The following is a 12,483-nucleotide window of genomic DNA, read 5'->3' as shown; positions in this document are numbered from 1 at the left end:
AATCAAACATTTTCTTACATTTGTTGAATCATCTCGAAAAGAGGTGCACGAAATCAATCTCAGCAAATCTTTCCCTCGAGGGGCGTGGCAATCGCAGTCCCACGTGACAGCAACCCGGAAGTGTCTCGGGTGTGCGGGCGTGAGGGCTGGCCACTGCCAAAGTACGACTGCGGCAACAAGCACGCACGCACGCCAGCCGCTGCGTATCGATGAAGGCCGTGATTCTGGCCGCCGGCTACGGGACCAGGCTCCAGCGGGACGTGTCGGCCGACCGCAGCGGGCGTTTCGCTCACCTGGTCGGCGTCGCCAAGCCGCTGCTGCCCGTAGGCGACCGCGCGCTCCTCAGCCACTGGATCGGAGCACTGAGCGCCTCCGACGGGCTGGACGCCATCTACGTCGTGGTGAGTTCAGTCCACTTTTCGACTCAATGAAATGGACTTTGCGCCCCCATTGTTTGTGCGACGGCAGTAACGCACAACGGCAACCCAATGTGGTCAACTTCCTGTTTAATTTGGCCCATGGCTCCTTGAGCCTTTAACAAATGAAAGTGCTGTCAAAATGTTGACTTCTGTTTTTGTGTGTTTTTTTTTTTTTTCTCCACAGAGCAACGCTCTTTACCTGTCAGCATTTGAAGAATGGGCCGCACACTTGCCAAACGTCAAGATTGTCTGTGACCAGACCACGAGCAATGATGTAAATATAGCCATTTTTTTCTTGCTCAACTTTGCCTAGTATTCTTCTGATGATGCCTTTTTGTCCATTTCGTATTTCAAAGAATGGCGTGCGCCCGCCCACTCTGTTGTTGTTTTTTATCCCCAGGGGCGCCTTGGTGCGGTGGCCTGCCTCCAGCTGGCAGTCAAGCACTTCCACATCCAGGACCACGTCATGGTGATTGGAGGGTGAGCTCATACATATACGTGAGCAGCTTTTTGCTCGCAAAACGTTGACCAGCTTAACTGTTTTTGGTTTTTTTCCCCATCCTCACAAGCGACACACTCTTCAAAGAAGACTTCAGCCTTGCTCAGATCCAGTCTAGGTTTTGTCAACTCCAAGCGGAATGCGAGGATAACAATCTGGTGCTGTCTTACGAGTGCAGAGACGACGGTGAGCATTGCGGCGCTTCGGTCTATGAAGTAGAAAAAGGAAAAGAAAAAAGTCTTCACCTGCTTCTGGTGCAGAAACTCCCAAATACGGAATAGTGGAAGTTGATCCTGATCTTCGGGCCTTGTGTATGAAGGAGAAGCCGCTGCCTTCAGAGACCACGTCAAGGAGAGCGGTAAGTTGTCTACCAAGCCCCTCCCCCTTTGCTTGCTAATCCTGCTTTTGTTTCCGCAGTGTCCTTGTTTCTACGTGTTGTCCAAGAACAGCCTTCCTCTCTTGGACGCCTTCCTCCTGGAAAAGAAGGTGACGCTCCTCATCCGCGCGCGCGTTCCATTTCAACTCACGACGGTCGATCCGTTGAATGAATTTGAATTTCCGTCACGTCAGGATGCGGCCATAGAGCACAAAGACGCCCCTGGAAACTTTGTGGCTTGGCTCATTCCGAGGTAAACAAAACATTTGGAGGAAGTGATTTTTGCTGAACGTCATGTAATACCTATCTGCTCATGTGTATTGAATTGGACTTTTGGCAGAAAGCCCGTGTACGTGCAGGAGATTTGCGGCCGCTTCGACGTGGGCAACTTGCAATCGTACGTCGAGTGCGACGGCTATTTCAAAGAGGGCCTCGGTGGCACGCGGGCGTACATGAAGTAGACGAAGCGGCGCAGCTTTCCACATTTTATTGACTCCCTTGATGTACAGACGCGACTCAAAGGGCCACCACTCCTCCCGCCGGCCCGTCCAGCAGCCTCCCGCAGCGCTCCGACGCCTTCTCGCGCCCGTTCTCCATTTTGGCGATGCGCGAGCCAAACTGCATGGCCCTCTTGGGAAGGACGGCGGCGGGCCCGAGGCCCAGCCGGCGGGCGGCCAGCCTCAGCAGCAGTTTCTCGCCGACGCCCCTCGGGAGCGACAGGTCGGCCTTGTCGCGCATGGCCAGAGAGTTGAGGTAGCTCACCACGCTCTCGTCCAAGTAGGGAAACCTCGGGAGGGTCGAGACGGACTTTTTCATCCCGGCCATTTGCATACGCACGGTGCCGCTTTCAATATTTCTTAACCCTCGGAGCGGCGCCATCGTGACTAACAAACAATAAAGGTCCCTTACCTAGCCTCTTTGCCATGGTCTGCAATCACTCTGTCGTCTCTTCCCAAGTTCCTGGACGAGATCCTCCCGATCTCCATGGCGATTTCTTGGACCAGTCCTTGGTGTCCGGAGGTCTTGAAGCGCACTCTGTGTCTGGCGTAACCCGCCAGCTGCTCGTCGGCGCCGATTCCTGTCAGAATGACCTGGAGGGAGAGAGGGATGCCGTCTCGTCACCTGCCAAAACGGCGTACAGTCAAGTGGGGGGTATCCAATTACATACCTTGGCCGAAGACATGAAGACGGTCCGGCGGTGGTCCCGGGCCAGGAAGCCCTCCCCTCTGGCGGCGAACCACACGGCACACCCGATGCTATCGTCCAGGACCGTGTCCAGCGGATACACCAAGTCAGCGATGCGCGTGCGCCGCATTTCTTGCAGCTCCTCCCGTCTTACGTCCACTTCCACAAAGTTCCAGCGCCTCTGCGGAGCCAAGGCTTGTAGCTCCTTCAGGCCCGATTTGCCAGTGATTCTGTCCGGGACATCAAACATCGGGGTGCGCGTTTGGGTTTCCGACTTACTCCGACCGGGTTTTTCCCCCCTGGCAGAGTCTTTCCGAGCCTCGCGCTGTTGAAAAGCCACGTTAAGAAGGTCTATGGAGTGACATCGGGGTACGTGACGGTGAGCCAAGACGGCCAGGATCATAGAGTCGATGCCGCCAGAGAAAAGGACGGCAACGCGTGAACGGTCGCCGGCCTGCGATTCGTCGGGCAAAGACTGGACGCGTCTCCTGACAGCCTCGCTGAGAACGTCTATCAGACCTTTCACCGCCTTATCCTTTTTGATACGGTCCAGAAGCTCCTCCAGATCCTCCACAGTGGACTCTGGGTTTCCGTGGTCCTCATCCACTGTGGTATTTAGAGGAGCAACGGGTGATCGAAGCAAGCTGGGGGGGTTCTTTAGGATGACGCAGCCGCCCGGACCAGAAGGCTGGGTCGTCTCCAGGCAGGCAGAAACAAGATGATCTCCAACCTGAGACCAGGGATGAAGCTCAATGGTCGGTGACCCGGATTCTACAATTGACTTCAGGTTGATTCTGTACACACCGACTGCAGGCACCTCCTGCCATGCGCAAGATCCACATTTGCAAGGAGCGGTACACTGGCAAGCTTCACCCGGGCTGAACTCGGCGCCAGATTCGTGACCAGGTTCACAGTGAGCGGTAGCGCGCGTGGCAGATTGACGGCGAGGCCTGGCAGCCACTGAGCTCAGTGTCAAGGCTTTCAGTGTTTGGTCATACTTCCACAGCAAACTTCTTCTCCCAAAGTAATCCCTCCCAAACCAGAGGCAGTCTTTACTCTTTTGGTAGTACACAAAGCCCCAGGGACCTCGAACGGTGCATAGGAATGACAAAATGTCACACGGCTCACTACAAGAGGACAAATGCTTCAGAACGACAGTGGTGTCATTCTCAGTCGGGAGGAGTTGTAAACCGCCAAAGACCTCGCCGTTCCAGACCAGGACGTTGCCGGCGGGGTCCTGCAGCGGCTGAGTTGTGAGAAGACCTCTCATGTGGAGAACGTGCGCCGAGAACAAGCACCGATAAGGAAGTTGGCAGCCCGAGACAATTGCATCTTTGCTGGAGTCGGGGCCTCTTCTTTTTAAACGCTCGTCGATGGCTTCGTCCCGTGTGAAAGGAGAGGATGCCGGACTCACGAGACAGAAGATGCCACACATGCTTGCACGATTGCTCAGCTTCACATGTCCTGTAACTCCTGGGTCAGGCTGTCCAGCTTCTCTGTGGACGAGAAAAGAAAGAGGTTATCTTTACATGAAACTATCCCTCGGGAGCTGGACTCGACTTACTCTTGCATGAACTCAACGTTTGCCCTCTGTCCGCCAAAAACAATACGTTGCTGTTCCTCTGCTGGACATATACATTCTAAAGGTAAGGCGAAAATCCATTTCAGTCCAATTTCAGTCATTCACGACGGAATGTATTGCATTCATTTCGTCCGACTCACTCTGTCCTTCTTCAAATTGGAGAGCTCGTCCACAACCACCGTTTGCTCGTTGATCTAAAAGTTCAAACACAAACGTTTGTGGGACACATCAAGGAATATCTACTTTCATATCAATCCAAGTACCTGTTTGTTTAGCTCCTCCTTGCGTTCGGCTGACTGTGCGTTTGAATTGCGGTGCTGATTGTTAACTTTCGAAGACATTTTTGGCCCCAAACACGCACACACAACCAAGGTTGATGCTAAGCTAACGCATGAGGAGCCACCGATTGACACTTCCGGGTTCTGAACCCCAGTCAGAAGCAGTAGAATCAACGCTGATTGCAATTTATCAACGCAAGTTCAAAGTTCCGGTTCACTTTGTGAGTTGATCAGAATCAATATCATAAAACGAATGTGGCTGAAAATCAATGTGTTTTTAAAAAATCGTTCTGCAATTTGTGATTTGATGCGAATCTGTGATTGATGAGTACGGTCTGAAGCCATCCCGTCCCCTCACAACAGCGGAGGAAGGAAAGGAGCTCGCTGCTGCGTTTCAGAGGTAAGACTTGAAAAACGAGCCCGATTCTTGAGGACAATCGTTGAAATATAGAGCTCACATTACTCCACAACACAAACAAACATATGACAACTTAGGTGCGACTTTATGAGCTCTTTCGAGTCGGAAATATCGACACGTGGGTGCAAGGGTGGAGCGATTTGATGCACACGGGTAGCCGGGCGGGCGGGGTTAAGAACGTTAAACGGTGCTCCTTTGGCTTGACGCTTTATCTCCGCCCGCTCGGGGGATTTCTTACGGTTAAACAGTCAGTTTCCGGCTAAAGGTAGCCTAGCTTACCCCATGGTACATAGAATTGCAAGTGCGTTTATTTGCTCGAATGAATTGAAAAAGAATTCAAATCTTGTCCGTTAGTAAATCTACCAACGACTGGACAATATTTATACACAGACAGTGGTTGGTTCCCACATAAATGAGCTCTTAAAACAATTGAATCGCAAAAGGCAACATTTTGCCACAAAAAAAGGTCGTCAAAGAGATCATATTGCAGTACTGTCTACTCAGTTTCGTTGCATCTGTGCCAAACAATGACAATAATGGCTCTCGAGCACATCCTTGGAACAAATCGTGTTTAAACTGCAAAATATTGCATTCGGTTTACACCTGCCACCTTCCCAGCCAATTTTGTAACTAAAATTTGTCATCAACTATTTCCTTGCTGTGGACAAAAATGGCCTCTTTTGGCTTTTGGAAAGTAGTAGTTTCTTAAAGGAATAGAACAAGAAGTAGTTGTAAAACAGCAAGTATTCACAGTAGGTTGCAATTGTTCAGACAAATACAATAGTTGGCCACAGCAAGCTTTCCTGCGGTTGGTCTCCACAGGGATCGGCGCCACTTGGAGTCCACGCATCATGGGCTTGACCAAGCAGTACCTACGCTACGTGGCGGGCGCCGTGTTTGGCGTGATCGGCAGCCAGAGAGCTAACATCTGCTACGTCATGCTACGCGGCGGAGAGCGCGGCCGCTACGTGGCCGTGGCCGCGTGCGAGCACGTCTTCATCTGGGACACCCGCAAAGCGGAGAAGGTGAGAGAGAAGATGAACAAACTTGCTTTGGGATTTTGGGATGAGATGGTTCCGTTCTTATCAATCGACTCAAAGAACTTTTCTTGATTATTTTTTTTTGGGGGGGGATACTTCCTGCTCACGTTTTTTACTTGTTTTGTTTTTCTCTCGTCTCCCGGTGCAGGTGTTGATCCTGGCGGGTCAGAAACACGAGGTGACGTTCCTGCGGCCGTCGCCGGACGGCGTCCACGTGGCCGTGGGCTACGAGGACGGCGCCGTGCGGCTCTTCAGCCTGCTAAACGGAGAGAGCAACGTCTGCTTCAACGGACACAAGTCGGCCGTCACGGCCATGTGTTACGACGCGCTGGGGGCCAGACTCGTCACCGGCTCCAAGGTCAACCAATAAAAACCTTTGCCCCGCTCGTCTTCACTTTTGGGCGGGACCGATTTCCTCCCATTTATTGTGTTTGTTTTTGCGCTCGCAGGACACGGACGTGATCGTGTGGGACGTGATCAACGAGTGCGGCCTGTACCGACTGCGGGGGCACAAAGACGAGGTCACGCAAGTGCTCTTGCTCAAAGACAAGAACCTCCTGGTGACCAGGTAAGCTTACTGGAGTTCACTTCTGCCAACGCACAACGACTTGATCTCACCGCCGAACGTGCTGTGGGCAGCTCCAAGGACACTTTTGTCAAGTGGTGGGACTTGGACACGCAGCATTGCTTCAAGACCTTGGTGGGCCACCGCAGTGAGGTGAGCGTCCCCGTTAACGCACTTGTAGTTCAAAACTACAGCCGTCTCAAACACGTGGAGTCGTCAACTGAAATCAATTGCTTTTGTTATGGTGAGATGACAATTTGATCGCTGACTCAGTTTTGCGTTTCTCGTGATCAGGTGTGGGCCATGACCTTCCTGAACGAGGAGCGGCAGCTGCTGACGGGCTCGGGCGACAGCCAGCTCCGAGGGTGGGACGTCACCTACCTGTCGGAGGTGAGACGCTGCCGCCCGCCCTGAAGGGGGCGTGGACTCCTTGCGCTTGATGCCCGCCTGCGGCGTGTGTGTGTGTCGTGGCAGGCCAAGGGTGAGCCCCAAGCGAAGAAGGGCAAAAGTCTGTCGGACGACGGCGGCGGTGGGGACGGCGACGACGGCGACGACGGCGAAAAGGACGGCGACGACGGCCAGAGTCCGGAAGACGTACGGAGCGAGTTAAGCGTGTCTTGACCATTGGAGCCCATGTGTGACCAACTCTGTGTTTCTCGCCGTCTTTAGCGTATTTTGAGGTGCAAGGAAGCGGGCTCCGTCCTCCGCAAGGCCAGGGACAGAGTCGTGTCTCTGACCGCCGACACCAAGGCCGGCATCTTCGCCTGTCACGTGAGTGTAAGCTTGGGGAGAAAGACAACAAATGCAAAGACGCAATGAAATATGGCGACTTGTCAGGGCAACGACAGCGTCCTGGAAGTGTTTGCCGTGCTGTCGGAGCGCGACGCGCGCAGGAAGATGGACAAGAAGATCAAGAAGGCCGCCAAGTGAGTTGCAACGAAGGCGCGAACATCCTTTGTCGCTTCCAATTGTACGGAGTAAAAGCGTGATGCTCGCCTTGCTCCTTCAGAACGGCGGGAGGCACCGACGGCGAGGAGCCGCAGGTGGACTGGACGCTGAAAGACCAGATCGTGCGACTGAGCGACATCAGGGCCTCCTCCAAGATCAGGTGACCGAGTCCCAGGGGCCCGGCGGCCCGGATCTGCCCGACCGACCGCCGTCACTTGACGGGCCGATTCCTCGCCTCAGGTGGGCCGACTGCCTGTGCTGCGGCGGCGGTGAGCTGAAGGTGGCGCTGCTGCTGCACAACAACACGGTGGAGACGTACAGCCTGAAGACGAGGGACAAAGCGGCGACGGCCGCTAAGACGGCGCGCCTCACGCTGGACGGCCATCGCAGCGACGTGCGCACCCTGGCCTTCAGCTCCGACAACCTGGCCGTGCTGTCGGCGTCGGCCGACACCGTCAAAGTGTGGAACAGGTCGCTGACACGTCGCCGCTCTTGTGGCCGTGCACCGGCCGTTTGCCCTCGGGGCGTGCCAATCAAAGTGTGTGCCGCGTTTCTCTCAGGTCCACGCTGCAGGTGGTGCGCACCATGGTGTGCGACTACGCCCTCTGCTCCCTCTTTGTGCCCGGCGACAGGCAGATCATCCTGGGGACCAAGGTGGGCTGAGCGGTCCTGAGTCGTGCCCACCGGTGGGGGGGGGCGAGGCGCTCTCATCAATGAGCTTTTGCTTTGCAGAGCGGTGCTCTGCAGATCTTCGAGTTGGCGTCAGCGAGCCTCCTGGAGACGCTGGATGCCCACGCCGGGGCCCTGTGGTCCCTCTGCCTGGCGCCCGACCAGGTACGCCGTGCCGTGCCGATGGAGGTATGTGCATAGTATGTGTAACAATCTGCATGGTCCGCAGCGGGGCGTGGTGACGGGAGGCGCTGACAAGAAGGTTAAGTTGTGGGACTTTGAGTTGGTGAAGGACGAGGCCAGTGGACACAAGTAAGTCTGCTTTCAAGGCTCCATTGGCAGAAGCTGCTGAAAGTGCAGGAGCGCCCTCTGGTGGCCTGATGTGCATATTACAGTCTGTCCTTTTTCTCACCTCGTTTCTCTTGATTGTCATTGTGTTCCTTCTTCCTTTCCTTCTTTCTGTTTTGTTTTTCCTCTCTTTCCATTTGTTCTCCCTTTTTTCTTCATTCCCGTTTGGGTCCTGGTTTTTCACTTTCTTTTTTCTTCCATTTTGTTTCCCATTTCCCTTGTGCTTTTCTAATTGCTTTTTCTTTTGCACTTTTTCCATCTTGCCTTTCTTGTTCTCCTCCTTTTTCATTTGTGTTCTGTCTTTTGTCCTTTTCTTTTGACCTTTCCGTTTTTCTTTGCTCATTTGATGACTTCTTTTCATTCTCCCTCTTGAATGTTTTCCTTGTCATCGATGGGCGTTTGCACCCAACGCGTTGCAGGAAGCTGACGTTGAAGCACAGACGCACGTTGCAGCTGGACGACGACGTCCTGTGCGTGAAGTTCTCTCCCGATCACCGCCTGCTGGCCGTCTCCCTACTGGACTGCACCGTCAAAGTCTTCTACACGGACACGTTGAAGGTGGGGCAACCGCTCGGTCGGTCGGGCGGGGGCGAGGCGAGGGGCTCGCCGCACGTAATGACTCTTCTCGTCTCGTCTCATCTCGTCTGCAGTTCTTCCTGTCGCTGTACGGACACAAGCTGCCCGTCCTCTGCCTGGACATAACACACGTGAGTCGCCCGCTGCCAGGATCAAATGATTTTTACTTCCTAACCCTAACTCGCCCCCCCCCCCAGGATAGCAAGCTGATAGCCACAGGCTCGGCAGATCGCAACGTGAAGATTTGGGGTCTGGACTTTGGCGACTGTCACCGCTCCATGTTTGCGCACGACGACAGGTGGGCCGCGTGGCCAGGCGGCACGCTCGCCTCGCCTCGCAATTTCTCACGTGGATTGCCCCGCGCACAGCGTCATGTTCCTGCAGTTCGTCCCCAAGACGCATTTGTTCTTCACGGCGGGAAAGGACAAGAAGATCAAACAGTGGGACGCTGACAAGTTTGAGCACATCCAGACCTTGGAGGTCAGTCTCTCCTGTCCCAAAACGGGAGCGGGCCCGGCCGCTGACGTTTCTCTTCTCGCCCACGCAAGGGCCACCACCGCGAGGTGTGGTGCCTGAGCATCAGCCCCAACGGCGACCACGTGGTGTCGGCGTCGCATGACAAGTCTCTGCGCCTGTGGGAGAGGACCAGGGAGCCCGTCATCCTGGAGGAGGAACGGGAGATGGTGAGTAAGCGTTCTCATCAATCTTCCTTTTGGCCTTTCTCGCCACTGAGCGTGTTTTCGGGTTTGACAGGAGCGAGAGGCGGAGTTTGAGGAGAGCCTGGCCAAAGGTGACACTCCGGCGGTGAGTCGCCACCTTGTTCCTTCTCTACTTTTTCCAAGGCTTCAGGACAGTTTGAATCCACCTAGCGGGCCGCAGCGCAGTCACTCTGCTGTTGCGTTTTGCAGGTGCCCGGAGAGACCCCTGGCCAAGCCGCGCCGGCCGCCAAGAAAACGGTGGAGACGGTCAAAGCTGTGAGTTGACTTTGCTCAGCCGTTAGTAATCGCGACGTGGCTCGTCACGTTGACGCGCGTGCGTGTTGACCGACAGGCCGAACGCATCATGGAGGCTCTGGAGCTCCTCCGCGGGGAGAACAGGAAGATGGAGGAACATAAATACGCTTGTCAGCGAGCCGGAAAGGAGGTGAGCCGCTTGCCGTGCGTTTGGACATCAAGTATGTGGAAGTTTGGCTGATGCTCGCTCGCTCCCTCCCTCGCTCTCCCACCACTACTTGCAGCTGGCGCTTCCCGAAGCAAATCCCATCCTGGTAGCCTTTGGAAACATTTCTGTAAGTGTGAACCTCTGTCAGCGCAGAGTCTTTGTAGAATTTCTCTGGAGTTGAAATCCGGATTTGAGCGGCAAGTTTCTGACACGCTGCTCGCTCGTTTGTGCACGTGTCGCACTTGCAGCCTTCCCGCTACGTTCTGGACGTCATCAAGAAAGTCCGATCCAGGTGAGAAGCAACTTTCTTTCACAGGACTAAATGTTCTTTTTCTTGGACTGGTGTTTTGTGCCGTGTCAGCGAGCTGGAAGTGTCTCTGCTGGTGTTGCCGTTCCCGTACGTTCCGGAGCTGTTGGAGCTCTTTGACGGCTTCATCCAGGAAGGCCTGGAGGTGGAGCTGGTGTGCCGCTGCCTCTTCTTCCTGCTCAAGTGAGTCACTCGCTTCCCTTGACCAGCGACGGACGGACGGACGGACGGGCCCGTTTTTGAAAGGCCGCTTTTTCTTCCCCCCAGGATTCATTTTGGTCGGATCGTCGACAGCCGGAAGCTTCTCGCCGTCATCGATGACCTGCGCACCAACACGCTCTCCAAAGTGCAAGACATCCGCGTACGTGCGCCGCTCGAAGCTCCGCCTCCTCCTCGCCCCTCCTCTTTGTCATCACGGTGGTGTCTTTTTTTGGTTTGTTTCCAGGACCTGATGGGCTTCAACAGCGCCGCCCTGCAGTTCCTCCAGCGCGAGTTGGAGAGCAAAGAGGAGGTGATGTTGTTCGCCGACGCCACGGGACGCCTGGCCGACAAGAAGAAACGGCGGAGGAAACGCGAGAGGGCCATCCTCACTCTCGCTTGACGCTAATGGCAAACCAGACTCTTGCTTTTTTCTACCCGTCTCTCCAATCATAACAATAAAACTTATTTTTGTTCCCACTTAAGACCAGTGCATCTTTTCAAAGGACTCCTTGATGACATTTTCTGTATGTCCACCAACGCCTCAATTGTTTAAACCCAACTTGGAAACCCAACTCGTTTCCTATCCAAGTTTGCATGGATTCCCTTTCGAGGATATCCGATGCCAAGTTTTTTTTTTTTTTTTTTTTTTTTTTCCTCCCTCCCCTCCCCTCCCCTCCCTCCAGAGTGAAGTGACGGCTTGTTAAAAAAGTGGTCAGTTCACGACACTCGGCGAGCTCTTGATGGGGGGTTTGGGACTCGCACCTCCTCTCATGTGAGCGGAAGAGAGAAACATGTTTTAATAACCACACTTGACCCAGATCAGGGCGGGGGAAACCATTCACCCACGCACACACAACCCCCCCTGGCCTGAAAGGAGGTCAACACATGCACTCCCCCCTAGCCCACAAACGCACGAGCAAGTTTGCACTCTTGGGCTGCTGTCGACGCCCCGACAGGCAACGAGACAAGGTGCTGAAACGGGCCTCCCCAAGGGAACTCGCATACGTACGCATGCATTTTGATTCGTTTTAAATTTGGTATCTGAATGTGAAGTGTCACACGTGGATCATTTGGGGTCGTCACCGTTTCTCACGTTTGTCCCTCCCTCAAGCTGTCTGTCAATCCTTAGTGGCTTGTCCGTCATTCCGTCCGCCTGGGTGGCGTGCGTGCGTGCGTGCGTCCGTTCCGTCGGTGTCGGCCCGAGGAGTTGCGTCTTTCAGCGTCACCGTCCGCACGCGCACATGCGCACAGTGGCACATTTGAGGCGTCACTCATCACCTTCCTTCCTTCCTTCCCCCCGGCGTTATTATGACAGGTGGACGGCACCCCGAAAAACTACAACCGGCATAATAAACACGCATGAAAGAGCAACAGCCCTCAGCTCGCTCTTCACCCCCCCCTGCACGTACGCAGCCCGAATTCCAACTCCACCTTCGACACTTCATTGGCACCTTTTTTTCACCCCGAGCGCACAGAGCGACCTTCATTCCCAGATGCGCATTCCAGTTCACCTCTCAACTTGTTTTTGCGTTTGTCGCGTAAAGGCGTTTGGCATGGCGTCGGTCGGTCGGTCGGTCGGTCCGTCGGTTGTTGTGGTTGGGTGTACCTAATGAGGTGTCCAATGTGGAGCGGGAAGACAAATGCGCTGTTGTTGTGCTCTGTTATTGCTCAAAGTGTTTTGACGCGTTCACTCGTCGCCTATCGCTCGTCACCTTTCTCGGGCGGGTCAAACTACTTTGGGACACATCGAAGGCTTTGACGCCAATCTTTCTGGACGCATAAATGCTCCTTTTCAGTCATGCTTTTAAAAGCTGATGACAACATAAGTTTTTGCATTTTTTTTAATTTTCACTTTACGTACACATAATATCGTGTATATCTGCATTTTTTTGTATTCAGATAGTATTCAGA

At 54.2% G+C, this 12,483-nt stretch overlaps 4 protein-coding genes across 4 annotated transcripts; 2 read left to right on the top strand and 2 right to left on the bottom strand.

The window, feature by feature from the left end:
* The first annotated feature begins 102 nt into the window (after positions 1 to 102).
* On the top strand, positions 103 to 1,955 carry LOC148393762 (uncharacterized). Its single transcript, XM_088383115.1, has 8 exons — positions 103 to 401; positions 604 to 693; positions 820 to 899; positions 989 to 1,104; positions 1,179 to 1,276; positions 1,336 to 1,404; positions 1,489 to 1,547; positions 1,635 to 1,955. Exons 1-8 carry the CDS (start codon positions 210 to 212, stop codon positions 1,753 to 1,755), a joined length of 825 nt encoding a protein of 274 aa, XP_088239241.1. The 5' UTR covers positions 103 to 209; the 3' UTR covers positions 1,756 to 1,955.
* On the bottom strand, positions 1,766 to 4,249 carry asnsd1 (asparagine synthetase domain containing 1). Its single transcript, XM_088383101.1, has 5 exons — positions 4,202 to 4,249; positions 4,044 to 4,119; positions 2,463 to 3,975; positions 2,204 to 2,385; positions 1,766 to 2,081 (listed from the first exon to the last, which is right to left on the bottom strand). The coding sequence occupies exons 2-5, from the start codon at positions 4,049 to 4,051 to the stop codon at positions 1,811 to 1,813; spliced, it is 1,974 nt and encodes a 657-aa protein (XP_088239227.1). The 5' UTR covers positions 4,052 to 4,119; positions 4,202 to 4,249; the 3' UTR covers positions 1,766 to 1,810.
* Positions 3,830 to 4,813, bottom strand: asdurf (ASNSD1 upstream open reading frame). The gene is made up of 4 exons (XM_088383122.1): positions 4,325 to 4,813; positions 4,202 to 4,255; positions 4,044 to 4,119; positions 3,830 to 3,975 (listed from the first exon to the last, which is right to left on the bottom strand). The coding sequence occupies exons 1-4, from the start codon at positions 4,400 to 4,402 to the stop codon at positions 3,935 to 3,937; spliced, it is 249 nt and encodes an 82-aa protein (XP_088239248.1). The 5' UTR covers positions 4,403 to 4,813; the 3' UTR covers positions 3,830 to 3,934.
* On the top strand, positions 4,584 to 11,054 carry wdr3 (WD repeat domain 3). The gene is made up of 27 exons (XM_088383100.1): positions 4,584 to 4,739; positions 5,580 to 5,782; positions 5,946 to 6,155; positions 6,247 to 6,365; positions 6,437 to 6,515; positions 6,657 to 6,752; positions 6,837 to 6,956; positions 7,032 to 7,133; positions 7,200 to 7,288; positions 7,372 to 7,470; positions 7,551 to 7,781; positions 7,871 to 7,964; positions 8,043 to 8,144; positions 8,209 to 8,291; positions 8,747 to 8,885; positions 8,978 to 9,034; positions 9,101 to 9,201; positions 9,272 to 9,383; positions 9,452 to 9,586; positions 9,657 to 9,707; positions 9,812 to 9,877; positions 9,954 to 10,046; positions 10,141 to 10,191; positions 10,313 to 10,356; positions 10,426 to 10,554; positions 10,639 to 10,732; positions 10,817 to 11,054. Exons 2-27 carry the CDS (start codon positions 5,609 to 5,611, stop codon positions 10,970 to 10,972), a joined length of 2,826 nt encoding a protein of 941 aa, XP_088239226.1. The 5' UTR covers positions 4,584 to 4,739; positions 5,580 to 5,608; the 3' UTR covers positions 10,973 to 11,054.
* Positions 11,055 to 12,483: the final 1,429 nt, after the last annotated feature.

Source organism: Syngnathus floridae, chromosome 8 (genome assembly GCF_059516105.1).
Source record: "Syngnathus floridae isolate MCC-2025c chromosome 8, RoL_Sflo_1.0, whole genome shotgun sequence".
Lineage (NCBI taxonomy): Eukaryota > Metazoa > Chordata > Actinopteri > Syngnathiformes > Syngnathidae > Syngnathus > Syngnathus floridae.
The sequence above is the reverse complement of the archived record's forward strand: the minus strand, read 5'-3'. Positions and strand labels throughout refer to the sequence as shown.